This window comes from Nerophis ophidion, linkage group LG22, assembly GCF_033978795.1.
Source record: "Nerophis ophidion isolate RoL-2023_Sa linkage group LG22, RoL_Noph_v1.0, whole genome shotgun sequence".
Lineage (NCBI taxonomy): Eukaryota > Metazoa > Chordata > Actinopteri > Syngnathiformes > Syngnathidae > Nerophis > Nerophis ophidion.
The window spans coordinates 22,217,891-22,239,802 of NC_084632.1; the positions used below are offsets into that span (position 1 = coordinate 22,217,891).

Sequence of the window (21,912 nt, forward strand, 5' to 3'; positions counted from 1 at the left end):
TGTTTCTTTTGTTGGGTGGCAGGGCTCTCCCGTAGAGATAGGGTGAGAAGCTCTGTCATCCGGGAAGAGCTCAAAGTAAAGTGGCTGCTCCTCCACATCGAGAGGAGCCAGATGAGGTGGTTCGGGCATCTGGTCAGGATGCGACCTGGACGCCTCCCCAGAGAGGTGCTTTGGGCATGTCCGGGAAAGACCAAGGACACATAGAGAAGACTATGTCTCCCGGTTGGCCTGGGAATGCCTCGGGATCCCTCAGGAGGAGCTGGTCAAAGTGGCTGTGGAGAGGGGCGTCTACGCTTCTCTGCTAAGGCTACTTCCCCCGCAACCTGACCTTGGATAAGCGGGAAAAAAATGGATTGATGGATGGATGATTTTCAATTCAAAGTTGTTTTAGGGACCACATTTCCAGAAATTTCCCCCATCAGGGGCCTGACCTCCCCCTTTACTAATAGTCCTATTTTGTATATTCCGGTGAACCAGCGTCCTCTACAGTAGATGTTTTATTTTGGTCTATTTATTTTGTCAGAGTTACGGAGCGCTCTGCTTTCATTAATTTCTCCTTCTGCAAAACAATTGCCAAAGATCATCTCTGTGACAGCACTTTATAGTTTTTAACAATTTGCTGCAAAACTGTAAATCTCTCACAAGTTCATTGAACCGAACTGAATGCACCACAAATTGTTTGGACAAATAATTAAAAAAAAGACGACCTGAAATTGAATCTTGAAGAACACCACTAGCATCCCAGCAGGCATACAACATTAAAACAACATTGAAAACTTGTTAAATTAGGTCCTGTTGTTGAGCAATTCATACCTAAAGTTGAAACAACATGCTATGTTGGATTTTGACATTGATTTGACCGTTGAATTTTGGTCATTTTCCAACCAATATCTTACAACAGAAATACAACATTGAAACAGAACACTTTTTGATGGCATTTATTCAATGTCAGGTTGTGACGTTGATTTTACGATTGACATTTGGTCATTTCCCAAATAATAACATGTATCCAACATTAGACTCAATTTACAAATACATCTATTTTGCAACGTTGTTTAGACGTCAGTTTTAAAAAACATATATGTGTAATCCAACACTAAATTGGCCCTAGTGTGTGAATGTGAGTGTGAATATTGTCTATCTGCGTTGGCCCTGCAATGAGGTGGCGACTTGTCCAGGGTGTACCCTGCTTTCCGCCCAAGTGCAGCTTGGATAGACTCCAACAGCCCTGAGAGGCACAAGCGGTAGAAAATGGATGGGTATATGTATTATAATAGACGTTGTATCAATGTCTTGTGCCTGCTGTGATAGCTAAAGAAGTTGAACAAATGACTACTGACTACTTCTCAAGTAAACAAGCTGCAGCAACAACCTTAGTTACATAAATCACATCATGAAAAAAAAAGTATCTGCCAAAAAGACAGTGTACCATGAGGAATGCCTCAGTTATGTAAATAACAAGTTATTACCTCAGTGTTTTTGTCAATGCAAGGATCTGTCGAAGTGTTTATATTGGTCTAAGATCCTCTATAAATTAAGAGCACTCTAGTATTTTCAGGAATTTGCTGGAAAAATGTTTGTCTCCCAAGTTTGAAGGTGAATCCAATTGAATAGTACTGCTGTGCACCTTTTGGACAATTCAGAGTCTCCTAATAAGATCAGTTTATAATAAATAAATATTTTGCATGTTTTAGATTATAGAAAAAAACTGGAGTACCTGGAGAAAACACACTCAAAACATGCAAGAGATCCAACTCTGAATGAGATTCATATAGTAACGCACAGCTGTGCTGCTTATATGATCAAAAATAACTTTAAACCTGAGAGTCGTATAGGCTGCAGGAGACATTGTCATATTTGCTTAACTTAGAGGGCCTTGTCCCTTTCAGAAAAATCAAACAAAGTTTATACATGAGAAGTTGCCACCCTATTCAAACAAATATCCTTCAAAACAAACATAGGTGGGTGATGTGGGTGACTGTCAGCTGATGCTTCTTCAGTTCCATTCCAAACATTTGCGTCTGTGTCGCATTACAGCCATCATAAATAGTGGTTGTGTAGACAGGGATGTGTGTACAATACTGATGATCAGCAGCTGTTGGGTGACAGATGCCCTGCTCTGTGCACACAATGAGCATATATAAATTATTTAGATCCCAGGGTGAAGATTGCTCTTGGCCCTCCGGCCATGTATCTTTGTTGTGTACACAATCTATACCCTGTATGACGTGTTCCACAGTGCAGCCAAGCAGTCAATCTCTCTACCTTGTATGGTTCAACTTCACTGTATTGATCGCAAGCGCCAGTTTTGCTTGGGTACATTTATTCTGAAGGTCTGAGGTTCTGCTGAGTCTCCTGCACACCAGTAGACACGTGGAATATGCTATGATTTTAGTTCTGCATAAATAAGATTTGCAGCATGCATTACATATTTAAAAAATGCATTTTTTACCATTAACAGTCACAAGCAGTAATATTATTTGGAGTACTAGGTGTACACATTTAAATAAGTATACAGTATTACAATACCATAAGTATGTTTGGTAGGTGTTTTGCATGCACTACCTAAAAATGTGTATTGACATTTAAGTAAAGGGGCTGGTTAGACCCTGAACAGAAGTGTTCAACTTCAAGTCACCTTATGAATAAAAAGCATATCATGTTTTCCATAAGTGACAAGCTCATTGATTTTATTTATTGTTTTTTATTGTCATCCATCCATCTATTTCTACCACTTTGTCCCTTTCAAGTTCGCGGAGGGTGCTGGTGCCTATCTCAGCTGCATTTCGGCCGGCAGGTGGGGTACACCCTGGACAAGTCGCCACCTCGTCGCAGGGCCAACACAGATAGACAGACAACATTCACACTCACATTCACACACGAGGGACAATTTTTAGTGTGGCCAATCAACCTATCCCCAGGTATATATTTTTTTATTGTGTTCAATACAAATACGTGTGCTGTGTGTCTGTTCCGTTTGTATCATTAAAATGCAGCAACTTGCTTTATTTGTGAGATTTTTTCCGTTTTCAATGTATATGAGAAACCAACATAAGATAACACAGTGGTTCTCAAATGGGTGTACGCGTACCCCTGTTGGTACTTGAAGGTATGCCAAGGGGTACGTGAGATTTTTAAAAGATGTTCTAAAAATAGCAACAATTTTAAAATCATTTATGAATATATTTATTTAATAATACTTCAACAAAATATGAATTTAAGTTCATAAACTGTGAAAAGAAATGCAACAATGCAATATACAGTTTTGACAACTAGATTTTTTTGTGGACATGTTCCATGAATATTGATGTTAAAGATTTCTTCTTTCACACACCCACCGTTATTCATACATACAAATGTACATACATAGGTACCTATGCTCCGACATACATACACAAATACAGTACATACCTACATACTCCAAGTTCGTCCATCAACACGCACATTCACGTTAAAAACATACACATATTGTACATATACATTCACTGTACAAACAAACATACACATAATGTACATATACATTCACTGTACAAACAAACATACATATACACATACTGTACATATACATTTACTATACAAACACTCATATACACATTCTGTTCATATACAAGTACATATACATACATACACTCATGCACATAATCACGTTTCATCCAACATACAGTATATCAACGTTGTTGCCCTAGGGTAAACTGGGTAACCATGGCACACTGACAAAGCTTAACCCATTGTTACTATAACAATCTACAAGATTAATATAGGTTGCCTCTCTCTCTTCCCCTCCATCTTTCGGTATTCCTTTTTCTTTTTGATCTCTCTAGTTGTGTTATGTATACGTATTGTTGCATTTGAACAACTGTATTGTTGATAAACTATTAATATTGTTCATGATCAATAGCGCTTTTTCTATTGGTATTTGTATTGCTCCAGTTATAGTGTAAAAATGCTCATTGTCATTTCTATATTATTATTTATTTCACTAACTGCTTCTTTGCCTCAGTTATGTAAATAACAAGTTATTACCTCAGTGTTTTTGTCAATGCAAGGATCTGTCGAAGTGTTTATATTGGTCTAAGATCCTCTATAAATTAAGAGCACTCTAGTATTTTCAGGAATTTGCTGGAAAAATGTTTGTCTCCCAAGTTTGAAGGTGAATCCAATTGAATAGTACTGCTGTGCACCTTTTGGACAATTCAGAGTCTCCTAATAAGATCAGTTTATAATAAATAAATATTTTGCATGTTTTAGATTATAGAAAAAAACTGGAGTACCTCGAGAAAACACACTCAAAACCATGGTTAAGGTGGGCGGGGTTTGGTGGTAGCGGGGGTGTATATTGTAGATTCCAGAAGAGTTAGTGCTGCAAAAGTTTCTGGGTATTTGTTACATTATGTTACAATGCGGATGTTCTTCCCAAATGTGTTTGTCATTCTTGTTTGGTGTGGGTTCACAGTGTGGTACGTATTTGTAACAGTGTTAAAGTTGTTTATATGGTCCCCCTCAGTGTGACCTGTATGGCTGTTGACCAATTATGCCTTGTATTCACTTATGTGTGTGTGTAAAAGCCACGTAAATGATGTGCTGGTGTTGTTCTCTTGTTGTTGTTGTTTTTGTTGTTATTGTTGTGTTTGCTGTTGTTGTTTTTGTCTTTCTGTCTAATCCCCCTCTTGTCCCCACAATTTACCCCTCAGTCTTCCTTTTATTCTCTTTCTATCCCCTCCTCCTTCGGCCCGGCTGCACCAAATGACAATATAAAGACATTTAATAAAGTCAAATTCATATAAGGCAACAAGAGAAGTATCCTACACTTCTCTCTTTTGTAAAGTAAATCTGAACAGCCGATATGGGCATCTACTTCAACTATAGATTTGCCTGGGAAGCTGGACAGGACCAAAAAAATAAATAAATAATAAATAAATAAATAAATCTTTTTTTGTGAAGAAATGTTTAGAATTAAGTTCATGAATCCAGATGGATCTCTATTACAATCCCCAAAGAGGGCACTTTACGTTGATGGTTACTTCTATGTGTAGAAATCTTTATTTATAATTAAATCACATGTTTATTTTTCAACAAGTTTTTAGTTATTTTTACATCTTTTTTTCCAAATAGTTCAAGAAACAACACTACAAATGAGCAATATTTTGTACTGTTATGCAATTTAATAAATCATAACCTGATGACATAGTGCTGTATTTTACTTCTTTATCTCTTTTTTTCAACCAAAAATGCTTTGCTCTGATTAGGGCAGTTGTTCTTACCCTGGGTTCGATCGAACCCTAGGGGTTCGGTGAGTCAGCCTCAGGGGTTCGGCGGAGCCAGTCAAGACACACCCGACTCATCCATTCTTGCCAACCTTGAGACCTCAGAATTCAGGAGATGGGGGGAGTGGGAGTTGAGATGGAGGGAGAGGGGTGGGGGGGGGGTCGGCATGGTTAAGGTGGGCGGGGTTTGGTGGTAGCGAGGGTGTATATTGTAGATTCCAGAAGAGTTAGTGCTGCAAAAGTTTCTGGGTATTTGTTACATTATGTTACAATGCGGATGTTCTTCCCAAATGTGTTTGTCATTCTTGTTTGGTGTGGGTTCACAGTGTGGTGCGTATTTGTAACAGTGTTAAAGTTGTTTATATGGTCCCCCTCAGTGTGACCTGTATGGCTGTTGACCAATTATGCCTTGTATTCACTTATGTGTGTGTGTAAAAGCCACGTAAATGATGTGAATGCGCCGACACGCTGTTTTTATGGAGGAAAATCGGACGTGACAACAGGCTGTAGAGGACGCTAAAGGAGAATGGTTGCCCCAGGAGATTTTCAGGAGGGGTACTGGAATTCGGGATTATCCCGGAAAAATCGTGAGGGTTGGCAAGTATTGACTCATCGTGTAAATAAAAACTTCTCCATATCGGCGTATCATGGATATGGCAACAGCAGAAGTCACACTGATTTGCAGGTGTGTAATTTGTTGTGAGTTCATGCACCGTTCATTTTGTACACCAGGAAAAAAAAACATATTACTTTGTCTTGAATTTGAAAAAAAAAAAAAAAAAATCACAAACGGGTTCGGTGAATGCGCGTATGAAACTGGTGGGGTTCGGAACCTCCAAAAAGGTTAAGAACCACTGGATTAGGGGGTACTTGAATTAAAAAAAATGTTCACAGGGGGTACATCACAGAAAAAAGGTTGAGAACCACTGAGATAACGGATAGATAATGAATATTGACTGCAGACCACAATACTAATTCCCAATTACTGTAGCCTTCTTGCAATGATTAATGGTAATTGTTATCCAATATATTGAGTTTGTCTCGTAAACCATCAGAAACACGCCAGTACAAACAATATTAACTAACTCAAGAAAAAATAATGTAATATTTTTGCTGTACACAATTGTACATTTTTAAATACTTGGTAACGAGGAACGCAAGGGCGCACGGAATGATTTAAAAGGCACACAGTAGGCGGGACCTATTTAGACTGACGGGTAATTGAACGAATGAGACTTCACGAGTACCAGTGTTGGTGAAAATGAACCAATCACAAATGACAAGGAAGCAGCACTTCTCTTCTCTTCGTGGCGAAATGCAAACAACGACGGCGTCACGAGTAACATGTGCTTGCCTGTGTTTGCCCTCCACAGCCCTAGATGTACAATCAATAGATTAATGGCTGTATCCCCGTCACGTTTACTTGCATGTGACGTCCGAGTTTGACGACGTCAGTATGTCATAGGAAAGAAAAAGTAAATTAATTATTTTGTACTGTTTATTTGATAAAACAAGATGCTGCTACTACCAGTCATACGTCATGGACTATGGAGAGCTACATTCAACACGCTTAATACAAGGTTTGTACTTGATATATATACTAACACACCACTTTAGCATATATCCATCCATCCATCATCTTCTGCTTATCCGAGGTCGGGTCGCGGGGGCAGCAGCCTAAGCAGGGAAGCCCAGACTTCCCTCTCCCCAGCCACGGCGTCTAGCTCTTCCCGGGGGATCCTGAGGCGTTCCCAGGCCAGCCGGGAGACGTAGTCTTCCCAACGTGTCCTGGGTCTTCCCCGTGGCCTCCTACCGGTTGGACGTGCCCTAAACACCTCCCTAGGGAGGCGGTCGGGTGGCATCCTGACCAATTTGACCTAATTTTGAAGCATACCGGTAGTTTATCTTCAATTCCGACTCTTTAATATTCAAAATTCAACCGAAAAAAATGAAGACAAAAACTAGGTAATTCGCATCATTTGGAAAAAATTAAAAACATTTTTTTATGGAACATCATTAGTAATTTTTCCTGATTAAGATTAATTTTAGAATTTTGATGACATGTTTTAAATAGGTTAAAATCCAATCCGCACTTTGTTAGAATATATAACAAATTAGACCAAGCTATATTTCTAACAAAAATAAATCATTATTTCTTCTAGATTTCTCAGAACAAAAATGTTATAAGAAATTCAAAAGACTTTGACATCAGATTTTAAATTTGATTCTACAGATCTTCTAGATTTGCCAGAATATTTTTTTTGAATTTTAATCATAAGTTTGAAGAAATATTTCACAAACAGAAGCTAAAATGAAGAATTAAATTAAAATGTATTTATTATTCTTTACAATAAAAAAAATACTTGAACATTGATTTAAATTGTCAGGAAAGAAGAGGAAGAATTTTAAAAGGTAAGGAGGTATATGTGTTTAAAAATCCTAAAATCATTTTTAAGGTTGTATTTTTTTCTCTAAAATTGTCTTTCTGAAAGTTATAAGAAGCAAAGTAAAACAATAAATGAATTTATTTAAACAAGTGAAAACCAAGTCTTTAAAATATTTTCTTGGATTTTCAAATTCTATTTGAGTTTTGTCTCTCTTAGAATTAAAAGTGTCAAGCAAAGCGAGACCAGCTTGCTAGTAAAAAAAAAATAGAGGCAGCAGAGTAAGTGCGGCTATTTGAGCTATTTTTAGAAAAGGCCAGCGGGCTACTCATCTGGTACTTACGGGCGACCTGGTGCCCGCGGGCACCGTGTTGGTGACACCTGCTCTAAGGTATATCTTTAGCATATAGAAATACGTAATTTTGAAATGATTGTGTAATAACTACCAGCTATTGCCAGTTACTTCCCCTTTCCCCTCTCATTTCTGGTGGCAGTAGCATCAACGCCGACATGCTCTCATATTAATATGTTTATTTCTTTGACAATGTTTTGGCCCATACATCTATTGAGTGTTAAAATTTGGAACATTATTCCAGTGTTTTTCAACCTTTTTTGAGCCAGGGCACATTTTTTGCGTTGGAAAAATCCGGAGGCACACCACCAGCAGAAATCACTAAAAAACGAAACTCAGTTGACAGTAAAAAGTCGTCGTCGCAATTGTTGGATATGACTTTAAAGCATAACCAAGCATGCATAACTATAGCTCTTGTCTCAAAGTAGGTGTACTCTCACCACCTGTCACATCACACTCTGACGTATTTGGACTTTGTTTGCTGTTTTCCTGTGTGTTGTGTTTGTTCTTGTCTTGCGCTCCTATTTTTGGGCATTTTCCTGTAGCAGTTTCATGTCTTCCTTTGAGTGATATTTCCCGCATCTACTTTGTTTTAGCAATCAAGAATATTTCAGTTGTTTTTACCCTGTGATGAGGCGGCGACTTGTCCAGGGTGTACACCGCCTCCCGCCCGATTGTAGCTGAGATAGGCTCCAGCGCCCCCCATGACCCCGAAGGGAATAACCGGTAGAAAATGGATGGATTATCCTACTTTGTGGGGACATTGTTGATTGTCATTTACGGATGTACTTTGTGGACGCCGTCTTTGCTCCGCAGTAAGTCTTTGCTGTAGTCCAGTATTCTGGTTTTGTTTACTTTGTAGTTCAGTTTTAGTTTTGTTCCGCATAGCCTTCCCTATGCTTCAATGCCTTTTCGTAGGGGCACTCACCTTTTGTTAATTTTTTTCATTTAAGCATTAAATACCTATTTTACCTTTACACTGCCTCCTGCTGATTCCAACAGCTACAAAGCAATTAGCTACCGGCTGCCACCTACTGATATGGGAGAGTATTACACGGTTATTCTAGACAACACCGACAGTCAACAACAACACATCATTTGCAGACTACAGTTACTGGTTTGCAAAAAAACATTTTTTACCCCTAATAGGTGAAATTAGATCATCTCCCACAGCACACCAGATCATATCTCATGGCACACTAGTGTGCCACGGCACAGTGGTTGAAAAATACTGCTTTATTTGACTGTTCTTGAACGTACCATAGTTGCTATTCATTATTGAGCCACTAGGTGGAACTCAAGGATCATGTTTACGATGTGTGTGATTACAGAAGGTGCTGTAAAACATCTTAGAAGTTACCCACAATTTTCATTTAAAGTACAGCATGTTATTTACGCATTTAAAACTTTCAGTAGAGCAAACACGTGAGCTGCAGTTAGCCTATATGTTCAAGGTTTTTTATTGTCCATTTATTCTTAAACTTGTAGTTGAGGAACTTCAGGCACATGTTTGTTCAGGGTTCTCTTGGAGAATAGCAAAAAGCCCATTATAATAAAAAAGTACAACAATATACTAGGTATATATATATATATATATATATATGTGTGTGTGTATATACTTTATATATATATGTATATATTTATATCTATCCATCCGTCCATCCATTTATATATATATACATATATATAAATGTGTATATATATATATATATATATATATATATATATATATATATATGTATATATATATATATATATATATATGTATATATTAGGGCTGCGAATCTTTGGGTGTCCCACGATTCGATTCAATATCGATTCTTGGGGTCACGATTTGATAATATATAGATTTTTTCGATTCAACGCGATTCTCGATTCAAAAACGATATTTTTCCCGATTCAAAACGATTCTGTATTCATTCAATACATAGGATTTCAGCAGGATCTACCCCAGTCTGCTGACATGCTAGCAGAGTAGTAGATTTAAAAAAAAAAAAAAAGCTTTTATAATTGTAAAGGACAATGTTTTATCAACTGATTGCAATAATGTAAATTTGTTTTAACTATTAAATGAACCAAAAATATGACTTATTTTATCTTTGTGAAAATATTGGACACTGTGTGTTGTCAAGCTTATGAGATGCGATGCAAGTGTAAGCCACTGTGACATTATTGTTCTTTTTTTATTTTTATAAATGTCTAATGATAATGTCAATGAGGGATTTTAAATCACTGCTATGCTGAAATTATAACTAATATTGATACTGTTGTTAATAATATTCATTTTTGTTTCACTACTTTTGGTTTGCTCTGTGTCATGTTTGTGTCTCCTCTCAATTGTTCTGTTTATTGCAGTTTTGAGTGTTGCTGGGTCAGGTTTGGTTTTGGAATTTGATTGCATTATTATGGTATTGCTGTGTATTGTTTTGTTGGATTGATAGACATTTTTTTTTTTTAAAACTAAACAAAAAATAGATCGATTTAAAAAAAAAAGAGAATCGATTCTGAATCGCACAACGTGAGAATCGTTATTTTGTATTATATACTGTATTTTTTTTACATCATTGATGTACCATATGTAATATTATCTCCCTATGCCTTCCTTCCAGCAGATGGAGTCCTCTCTTCAGACACCTGTGTGATGGAGTCCCTACTTCACTGGTCGATGCCGAAACAATCTTTGCATTATCATCTGGCCATGGAAAGTGTGGAGTCGCTGTGGTCCGCATCAGTGGACCTGCATCCACCACAGCTCTTAGATGTATGGCCAGCCAGACACGCAGGCTGCCTGTTCCACGCACTGCCTTATTAAGGAGCATCAAGCATCCTCACTCTGAAGAGGTGCTGGACCGTGGACTTGTCCTTTGGTTCCCAGGTGATTAAAATACTACATCTTTATCGTGAGATTACAAAATGATGTATCAAAAGCGGTATGTTTTTAATTCACTGAAGTCATTATTGGGAATTTTAGCCTAATGCAATTATCTTCTAATTATACAGTACTTGTAATTCATAACTATCAGTAACTTATACCACTTTCCAATATCGTATACAGTATCAGACAATTTACCAGAACACGGTGTTTCCCCTACCATTATATATCATAACATAATATTATTGATGCTTATTAAAATAAATGTATTTTATCAACAACATATTGGGGTGAAGAGAGAGAAAGTAAATTGTTTCAGCACTGTTTGGGATACATTTTAGGATTATGAATCAAACTTTCTCCTGCTTTAATTACTGAATGGTAGGGATATACAACTAAATTGGTTTGGGGACCATATTTCCAGAAAGCTAAGGACTGGGGAGTTTAATTTGTCAGAGTTACAGGAGCACTTTGATGATTTTAAAAGTTATTCTAAAAAGTGTTTGTAAAATCTTCCGCAAAATTTTGAATCTCTTACATAGATTTTGAACGGAACTTGGACCAGTGGATTAGTCCGAATGATGAAAATGAGAGGTCCTTAAATGGAACCTTGAGGAACAACACCAGTATAACTAAATACTTTGAACAAATGACTACTGGCTGCATCTGAAGTAAACAAGCGACAGCATCATCTTAATTACATAAATCACATTACCAAAAAAGTGTGTCACTGCCAAAAAGGAGAGGACTTAAAGGGGTGCCTTGAGGGACACCTCAGTTATGTAAACCACAAGATTGGACCACAGTGTTCTATGTTTGCTAGCAAGGTTAAAATGTCAATGCAAGGATCTGTACATGTGTTTACAGTGGTCCAAGTTCCTCTACACGGCAGAAGCACACTAGTATTTTTAGGAATTTGTTGAAAAATGTTTGTCTCCAAAGTTTTAAGCTGAACTCTGGCAGATATAGTGTCATTCCCGGGCTTGATTTAGCCCCCGGGCCGCCACTTGAGTAGCCCTGCTGTATGTTATTTACATGATAGAGGTTATATGTTGTGTCTTTTCTGTTCATGATTTTAGCCCCCCACAGTTTTACTGGAGAGGACAGTGTTGAGTTTCACATCCATGGAGGTCCTGCTGTTACTGCTGCTGTCCTACAGGCACTCGGTAATGTTTACATTTACATTTAGAATAATATACTCTGCGATAACTTTACTGTTAATTTGTCCGTACATGATATATTACAGCATGTGACTTTTGTTAATGGAGGTTAGCATGACTTAACATGCTTCAGTTGGGCCTTTTTAGGTTTTAGCACCTCATTGCATTTCCTTCTTTGGTGCTGTAGAGAGCAGTATTGCATCATTTGAAGGACACTCACCAATCAGAACGCAGGTGCTATGAGAAAAGAGCTTTGAAACAATTTATATTTCAACAAAAAACATTTAGATTATGACATTTTGTTTCTTTGGAAGACCAGAATTGTTTTGCTCTCTTGATGATAAATATAAAGTAAAAGTAAAAACTATTCAAACATTACCTCTCATTTGAGAATCGTTTCACGTGAAGACTACCTGAGACTTCACCCTACAATTGATCGTCTCTGATTTTTGTGTATAAGGTACATCCATTTTTATCATTGTTTTTTTTGCTGCGTGTGTGTTTGTTTCTTAGGAAGCGTGCCTGGCATGAGGCCTGCTGAGGCTGGGGAGTTCACGCGAAGAGCCTTTCAAGCAGGGAAACTTGACCTGACAGAGGTAGGTCAAATAAAAAAAACAGGAAACTGTTGTGCAAAAATATACTGGGTAAGACATTCACAAACCTATAGGACGGTTTAATATTTTTTTTATCAACGTTTTAATCAAAATATAAAGACATGGTCAAATTTGCAAAATTGTCCGCGAGGCAATTAAAAAAGAAAGTGATTGGAAAAAGATAAAATAGCAAAATAAAAATGTTGAGAAATACAAACAAGCTTTCATCTATTGCTTCTTTTTAGGGACAACCGGTAGAAAATGGATGGATTTATGTTGTAATATTACAACATAGTCTCCCGTCAGTGCTTCTATATCAGGAAGGGCCTACAGCCTACAGCAGTGCCCGTTGAAAAGGGCAGTACGTGCTTTTTGATTTTAGAGTGTCAGAATAGCTTTCGTAGATTTTTTTGCAAGACGCTTTTTTTGAAAATAGTATCGAGAGGCCTTTTGAATATGGGGAGAATGCCGTCCTTTTTTTGGCAGACCAAGTGTGTTGTAATGTGTTAATGCGCGATAGCGAACAGGTAGCGGCTAAAAAGCAATATTATCCAATGCATATTCCAATTAAGATACGTTTGCTGCTCGGATGGTTCTTTTAGAATATTCAAGTGACGTTTATGTTAACATGTTAGAGCAGTGGTTCTCAACCTTTTTTCAGTGATGTACCACCAGTGAACATTTTTTTAATTCAAGTACCCCCTAATCAGAGCAAAGCATTTTTGGTTGGAAAAAAGGGATAAAGAAGTAAAATACAGCACCATGTCATCAGTTTCTGATTTATTAAATTGTATAACAGTGCAAAATATTGCTCATTTGTAGTGGTCTTTCTAGAACTATTTTCCTAAAAAGATATAAACATAACTAAAAACTTGTTGAAAAATAAACAAGTATTATTCAATAAATATATTTATAAAGGATTTTTGAATTGTTGCTATTTTTAGAATATTTAAAAAAAATCTCACGTACCCCTTGGCATACCTTCAAGTACCCCGAGGGGTACGCGTACCCCCATTTGAGAACCACTGTGTTAGAGGACTTAGTCTGAGTCAGGTCATATTACGCTCATGATAAATGAGCGTAACTGAAAGTATGTTAATGTATTTAAAACAAATTATAACTATGTAAATTTCAAAGCAGTTTTCTCTCAGCCCAAAAGTTAGCACTTTTTTGTGAAGTCTTTATTGTCCACCGGTTCACTGTCAGATGTAATGCTTCTTGAAGGTGGAGGGGCTCGGGGATCTGATCCACGCTGAGACAGAGGCCCAGAGAAGACAGGCACTTCGGCAAATGTCAGGAGATCTCGGTCGTCTCTATCAGGACTGGAGTCACAAACTGAAAAGAGTAAGTTGGCTTTGTTCACTGGCATGAATTGAAAAAAAAGCTGTAAACAATAATCAGATGTTTTAGCCCATATTGACATGATAGGCATTAGGTCCACACAGTTGCTGCAGATCTTTCACATACACGTAGATGATGTGATACAGTGACGGTGCTGCTTGAAGTACAATACCCCATGCTTCCAAAGGGGGCTTAAAGTGAACAACTGAATGTCTGTTGAGTTTGCCAAATTCTGATCCTATCATTCTTGCAGCAGAACTGATAGGAACTTCGATGAGACAGCTTTCTAAAGTGTGACCACTATTTTTTTTTTTACTTATTGTTAACTTCGCATGAGCTCAAATAAGTGTGGTCATTCTCCTTTGACATTTTTTTTTCTCCTATTCTGAATACAAATTCATAAAACACTCTGACCAGTCAGCCTGATACCAGGACAAATAAAAATCATACTTTTATTACTCAGTTTAATCTTCAGCAGAAGGTCTTGCATATGACAGCATGCATAAATGCATTGAGTTACTACCCTGTTTTCAAGTTTGCTGAGTAGAGTAATAACTGCAGTGTTAAATTACCTTTGCAGTTGCCGTTTAAAGGGGACCTAGGTTGATGTTCCTCTTTTGTGACTTTTAAATGCTGTTACAATGTTAGATACTCGTGTTAAACAATGCCAATGCATTCACATTATGATGATTAAAAAAATATTAATGCATTTGGGCGTGAGATTGCACACAGTTTTGAATGCCTCCCAGCGCTGTCTTTTTCAAGAGTGGATCATTTGTGATGTCACCCATTTGATGGACATACTTACAGTGGGGCAAAAAAGTATTTAGTCAGCCACCGATTGTGCAAGTTCTCCCTCTTAAAATGAGGACAGAGGTCTGTAATTTTCATCATAGGTACACTTCAGGGCTTCACGGTGTCAGAGGGTTTAGTGTGTCTGCCTCACAATACGAAGGTCCTGCAGTCTTGGATTCAATCCCAGGCTCGGGATCTTTCTGTGTGGAGTTTGCATGTTCTCCCCGTGAATGCGTGAGTTCCCTCCGGGTACTCCCGCTTCCTCCCACTTCCAAAGACATGCACCTGGGGATAGGTTGATTGGCAACACTAAATTGGCCCTAGTGTGTGAATGTGAGTCTGAATGTTGTCTATCTGTGTTGGCCCTGCGATAAGGTGGCAACTAGTCCAGTGTGTACCCCGCATTCCGCCCGATTGTAGCTGAGATAGGCGCCAGCGCCCCCCGCGACCTCAAAAGGGAATAAGCGGTAGAAAATGGATGAATGGTACACTTCAACTGTGAGAGACAGAATGTGAAAAAAAAATCCAGGAATTCACATTGTAAGAATTTTAAAGAATTTATTGGTAAATTATGGTGGAAAATAAGTATTTGGTCAACCATTCAAAGCTCTCACTGATGCAAGGAGGTTTTGGCTCAAAATCTCACGATACATGGCCCCATTCATTCTTTCCTTAACATGGATCAATCATCCTGTCCCCTTAGCAGAAAAACAGCCCCAAAGCATGATGTTTTCACCCCATGCTTCACAGTAGGTGTGGTGTTCTTGGGATGCAACTCAGTATTCTTCTTCCTCCAAACACGACGAGTTGAGTTTATACCAAAAAGTTAAATTTTGGTTTCATGTGACCACATGACAATCTCCCAATCCTCTGCTGTATCATCCATGTATCCATTTTGGGGGCGAAAAATAAAACGCAGCAGAAAGAAAAGGAAAAAATTTGATTTTTTACTTTTTAAATCATCCATCCATCCATCCATTTTCAACCGCTTATTCCCTTTGGGGGTCGCGGGAGGAGCCGGTGCCAATCTCAGCTACAATCGGGCGGAAGGCGGTGTACACCCGGGACAATTCGCCATCTCATCGCAGGGCCAACACAGATAGACAGACAAAATTCACACTCACATTCACACACTAGGGCCAATTTAGTGTTGCCAATCAACCTATCCCCAGGTGCAGCAAAAACTCAAATTAACCTAACATTGTGCTATGTGGAAGATCTTTATGGATGGTAAGGCCTCCTGTGATTGTGCAATAATGTACCAGCTGCGACTAATAGGTCCACAAGTTTTTCTTCCTTAACAAATTCCCAGAGCTGTTTCTCTGCAACTTTCTCAGTAGCAGAGTTGTTTATTTTGGTCTCAGGCTTTTGGGATTGCAATAAATCATCAGTAGTAGCTTTTGCTGAAACCTTATTTCGACAAACAATGCAACTTTTTTCAACCATTGGCACGTTCTAGCACGTGTATGGATTTGAGTATGGGAATATGAGCCTTCCTGTTTTTCTTCAGCTATACTACCATTGTCCGTGTTCTACAATGCCAATCAAGATACTGATTTATGGTATGGTAGAAGTGTTTTTCTTTAATCTGGATTTTTCTTCCAAAAAAGCCTTGGAATATGTTCTATTTAATTTTTTTGCTTTCTACTTCTGAGTTCTTGCTGTATAAATGAACAATTTTTGCAAGTGTTCATCCGTCGCTCAATTATCTACCTGTCATCTGTTGAGTTTTTTTTAATATTACACTGGTCTGTCACTACAATCTACACACTATTTACCATGTAACCTCCAAAGTTGAACGCAATCTGCTCCGTGGCATTGGTACATAAGAATAAGAAATAATGTAAAGTGAATTATTTCACCAGAGTGAGATTGACATTTTACATCAAAATAACTTTTTCTGTCTCTTATCAGCAATGTTGGGAAAAACAATGTTACATAAAAATAGCTTTACTAAGTAACGAGTAATCTATTTATGTACGTTACAACGCCGTCACCGATACATTTAATGTAATGTGGCACGCTACTCTAGATGTGTACAAGACAACTTAAGAATCCCAGCAAATTCACTTCAGGAAGAAGCTCTTTACTAGTGCAAGTGGCAACCACCACACACACATACGCACACACACAAGCGCTGCTACTACTCTGCGAGGAATAATAACATTATAATAACATTCAATAAAGTGACAATCATCAACAATGATAATCCTACACTAAGCTGTTTGTGGACAAGGAAAGACACGGCCATTAACGCATGTTGAATCGTTTTTTTAACTATAAGTACAAATATTCCACAGCAGCTGCCGTCAACAAACTCTTTGCAGACTACCAATGCTGAGCTAAAACAGTTGCTGATGTCAAATTTTACTTGGCAACAGGCAACGTCTTTTAAAAGCACACACTCATGCACTCTTTTCTCATGAAACGTCTCTCAACTGCATACACCAGATGAATGAAAGTAAAAAAAAAAATCAATGCATTAATCACTTTCCCTTGTAATGACTTTCTCTAGTAATGAATTACAACTATTAATAGGGATGTAATGGTATCAAATGCCGCGGTACGATATTACGGCCACGGTACGATATTATTGTGGAATATCCTTCTATCTTCTTCCGCTTATCCGAGGTCGGTTTGCGGCGCAGCAGCCTAAGCGGAGAAGCCCAGACTTCCCTCTCCCGAGCCACTTCGTCCAGCTTCTCCCGGGAGATCCCGAGGCGTTCTCTGGCCAGCTGGGAGACAGTCTCTTTCCACCGTGTTCTGGGTCTTCCTCGTGCCCTAAACACACAACCCACCTCATCTGGCCCCTCTCGATGTGGAAGAGCAGCGGCTTCACTCTGAGTTCCTCCCGAATGACAAGAGCTTCTCACCTTATCTCTCGACGGAGGAAACAAATTTTGGCCGCTTGTGCCCGTGATCTTGTCCTTTCGGTCATAACCCAAAGCTTTTGAGGATTGGAACGTGGATTAACCGGTAATCTAAGAGTTTTGCCTTCCAACTCAGCTCTTCCTTCACCACGACGGATCAATACAGGGTCCGCATCATTGCGAATGGCGCACCAAGCCGTCTGTCGATATCACAGTCCACTCTTCCCTGACTTTTGAACAAGACTCCAAGGTACTTGAACTCTTGCACTTGGGTCAAGATCTCCTCCTCAACACGGAGATGGCAGTCCGATCTCTCTTGTGTATATCATTATGGTATTCGTCCAACAAAAAAAAAATACTTAAAAATGATAAAGTGGCAGGAAAGTGTAGGATAAAGTTAACACACTTACTGTAATTAAACACAAACACATTGCCAATATGTTCTAACCTTATTTATTACTACAAACCCCGTTTCCATATGAGTTGGGAAATTGTGTTGGATGTAAATATAAACGGAATACAAGGATTTGCTAATCATTTTCAACTCATATTCAGTTGAATGCACTACAAAGACAAGATATTTTAAGTTCAAACTCATAAACTTTGCTGTAATTTGAATTTGGTAGAGACATGGACTTTTTTAAGCTGAGGTCAATGGGGTCCACAAATGCTTACTGATGCCCCCTGCCATGTCTCTACAGTGTCTTGCCCATGTGGAAGCCTTCATAGACTTCAGTGAGGATGAGCTCATTGAGGATGGTGTCTTGAACAAAGGTATGTATAAGTTTAAAAAAAAAAAAGAAGACAGTCCTCTGGGGAGGTTCAGAGGAAGGTACGAGGGTCCATGGTCTCTTGGAGAGAGATGTCAGTCTGGCTTTCCTGTTTGGTCATTTAACTGGCCATCGTGTGCGTTTTCTGCGCCACAGGGAGATGCCACAGACATCAAACTGTTCAAAAGACAGTTTCCTTTTAGGAAGTGTGGAGAGAAGAGCAGCGGGACAGTGGAGGCATTTCTCTTGCCTTCAAAGGGGCAACCTGCCACAGTGCTCACAGGAATAGTACGGTCAGCAGCACCGTGTCTCTGCACGAGTTTCCCAAGTGTGTGTGTTTGTGTGTCGTGTGTATGAGGGATGTCTCCCCAGAGTCTGTCGCCTGCTGTCTGGGACTGGCACAGTTTTTTCGAGCCCTCAGATATTGTCAAGTTTCAACACAATACACAGCCTGGGAACTGTTATTTGTTTTGGTGGCACGGAATGTTGGCTCACGCCTCACAGGTGCAAATAATAGACTTCATATTTAAAAATAGTAAGTCTGGCACGAATTCCTTAAATTTGCACACGCAAGCATGCAGGACCAAAGTTTTTTGTACTTAGTTTGTTGCTACTGCACACTGGTTTAATAAATGTCAAGTATGGACGATGAATATGCTGCAAAATCTTAAAAATCAAAAATGATTTTTTTATGAATTTTCCTGTAAGTTACATAGGAAAAAGTTGGTGTGAGCCAGATGTTTCCCGAAACAAACAATGTCTTTTTTCATTAGATTAGAAAAGTGTACTAGGAAGTGAAGTTGAGCACTATAACTCCGTCATGTCGTGTTCCTGTGTTTTCCACCCACACAGTTGACGCAATGGTCCGTGATCTGCAAGGCGAGATGGAGCGACACCTACAGGATGAGAGGAGGGGTGAACGACTACGTAGCGGTGTGCAGGTGGTCATCGCAGGAGCTACCAATGCTGGGAAAAGCAGCCTCCTCAACATGCTGTGTAAGACGAGCAGCACACTTTAAGACTATGAGTGAATAACACAACTAAATTGATGCATAAAACGTTTTTTTTTTTTTTTTATCATAAAAGTATTTCTTTAGAACACTAACATTATTTGCAGAGAAAGAAGGTAGAATTTGTCCTTGATTAGCAACATTTTCGATTAATACTACTATCTCGTATGATTGCTTTTATATGCATCACAGCAGACAATACTAGAATGGATACACTGTTTAGGACCGCATCCATTTAAGTAGTTATAATGTATGATTTGAATAATTGTCAGAGTAAAAAATAAAATGTATTATTCTAGGGCATTGATCAAATTGATTAATTCAATTAGGAAAAAGCCTTGACTTGTTATTTTGTTGCTTAGATGATTTGTTTAATGAGTAAAATACACTTGACATTAAATTTATATGGATGACTTAAACAGAAAAAGACCGACATTGTGATTTAAAACTGAAAAAGACAGACATTGTGATCAAATGTTTGCACTGCTAAACAGAGCTGGCATTTCACAATAGTACTGCATCAATGATGCAACACATTACCAGAACTCAGCTTGCATATTTAAGAGCAGCAAACAAGCAGAACAAGGTGAAAGTTTATTTTGAGAACTAACAACATATTTTATGTTTGACCTGCGTAACAAATGTTTTATTCAAACACATGTGAGGACATGTTAGAATCGACAATTATGTTAACGCTAACCACATTTTTGTCCAAATAACAAACATCCAATAATACCATTTCAAATGTGTATCGTGTGTTACATTTTTAAATTCATAGTCACTCAATTTATCTTTTTGTTTGGTTTGGTATTTTTTTTCAGTTTGGTTCTTTACCTATTATCTATTGCCTGGTTTATGTTGATAATTTTTTTGTTTGTGTTTTAACTTTTTAAATGTAGTTTTTAATGTGAGCAATATGTAGGGATTTACCCATTGTAAAAGTGCAATTTCAATGTTGTGTATTTATAATTAGAATATTTTTTAAAGGTCATTAGAAAAATGTTAACTATTTTCCCTAAAAGTCGCATTGAGGCTAGAAAGTGTTATTTTAAATTACTCGATTAATCCAACAAATTCATTAATAAAGTACTCAATTTCTAAAAAATAATTGATAGATGCAGCCCTATTTTCTACTACATACTGCAGCCTGGTTTCAAACTTAATGTAACTTTTGTGTGAGAGACAAAAAGTGAGCAAAATAAATTAGTTTAGAAAGACAAATTAACTTTCTTTTGTTGCTTCTTTTTGTGTTTTTGTTTTAAAGTCATTAGCAAGACAGATCGGCTGCCTGTTGAGAAAAGTGAGTGTGAATTATATTTATATAGCGCTTTTTCTCAAGTGACTCAAAGCGCTTTTACATAGTGACACCCAATATCTAAGTTACATTTAAACCAGTGTGGGTGGCACTGGGAGCAGGTGGGTAAAGTGTCTTGCCCAAGGACACAACGGCAGTAACTAGGATGGTACACGCGGGAATCGAACCTGCAACTCTCAAGTTGCTGGCACGGCCACTCTACCAACCGAGCTATGCCGCCCAAAGAGTGTTACACGCTTTCTCTAAAAGTATCGGTAGGACTAGAAAGTTGTTGTATTTGTTGTTAGTAAATCTACAGGGGTCTGAATCCGTGCTAAATATAGCGACAAAGTCCCTAAATTGGCAACACGGAACCCTTCTGCTAGGTTGTCTTATTCTCTGGCATACCAGCAGCTAAGACGCGGAATTACAACAAGCTACATTCACACACGGTGGCACTGGAGGGACGTGCGATGGGAGAGCATCTGCTCAAGAGCAAGGGTGAACGGGTTGTGCCAAATTAGTCACAAAAATAGTCGAATATTTTTTAATCTTGTATTTGTCATCCATAAGAGTGACCGCATAATACAAATAGCTCTCAGAATGATTTTTGCAAACTGGAACAACAATTAGCATGTCAGTCAAAACTGAACACTGTTTTGCATTTGTAAAGTCGTAATTGTTGCTACATATGAGATTGTTCGGGTGGACATACAGCTGACATATGCTTCATGCCAGTTTATATAGAGAATCAACTTTACAGTACATACAGTATGTTTTACATGTACAGTACAAACGTTGTCACCTGCCAACGTGCACCACTGCCTTCCTTTCGAGCCATTATGAATTTGTTATCTTATTTTAGCCTAGTATCCCCTCCTTATGTATATCTTATTACACATGTGTTGTTTATATTGCAAGCCTGTATCTGTTTGGCATATTGTATCCTGAAAGCATTTAGAACCGTGTGTTGTATAAACTAACCTGAGTGGGGTCTTGCGTAGTCTTCTCAGAGTTTCCTATTACAATAATAGGTCTATTTGTCAGAGGGTGTCATAGTTTCCTGTTCTGATTAGTCTTTTGATAGACACCTTGCCAATGGTGATGAAAAAGTCTTTTTAAAGAGAAAAAGTAGTTCCCACAGTCAAATAAATTCTGTAATATTTATTTAACATGCATTAAAAATCATAACGCGGTAAAGTAATCA

The 21,912-nt window shown here is 38.2% G+C and overlaps 1 protein-coding gene across 5 annotated transcripts in view; it reads left to right on the forward strand.

The window, feature by feature from the left end:
- The first annotated feature begins 6,580 nt into the window (after positions 1-6,580).
- The window catches only part of gtpbp3 (GTP binding protein 3, mitochondrial), a 76,996-nt gene continuing 61,664 nt past the window's right edge, over positions 6,581-21,912 (forward strand). For 4 of the 5 annotated variants that reach the window (XM_061883503.1, XM_061883501.1, XM_061883502.1 and 1 more), the window contains exons 1-7: positions 6,581-6,844; positions 10,610-10,875; positions 11,952-12,038; positions 12,546-12,628; positions 13,850-13,969; positions 18,333-18,405; positions 19,254-19,397. In XM_061883503.1, the coding sequence (XP_061739487.1) occupies positions 6,780-6,844; positions 10,610-10,875; positions 11,952-12,038; positions 12,546-12,628; positions 13,850-13,969; positions 18,333-18,405; positions 19,254-19,397 (838 nt within the window). In that variant the 5' untranslated portion in view covers positions 6,581-6,779. The remainder of the gene's footprint in view (positions 6,845-10,609; positions 10,876-11,951; positions 12,039-12,545; positions 12,629-13,849; positions 13,970-18,332; positions 18,406-19,253; positions 19,398-21,912) is intronic. The other variant, XM_061883504.1, reaches the window with a different exon arrangement.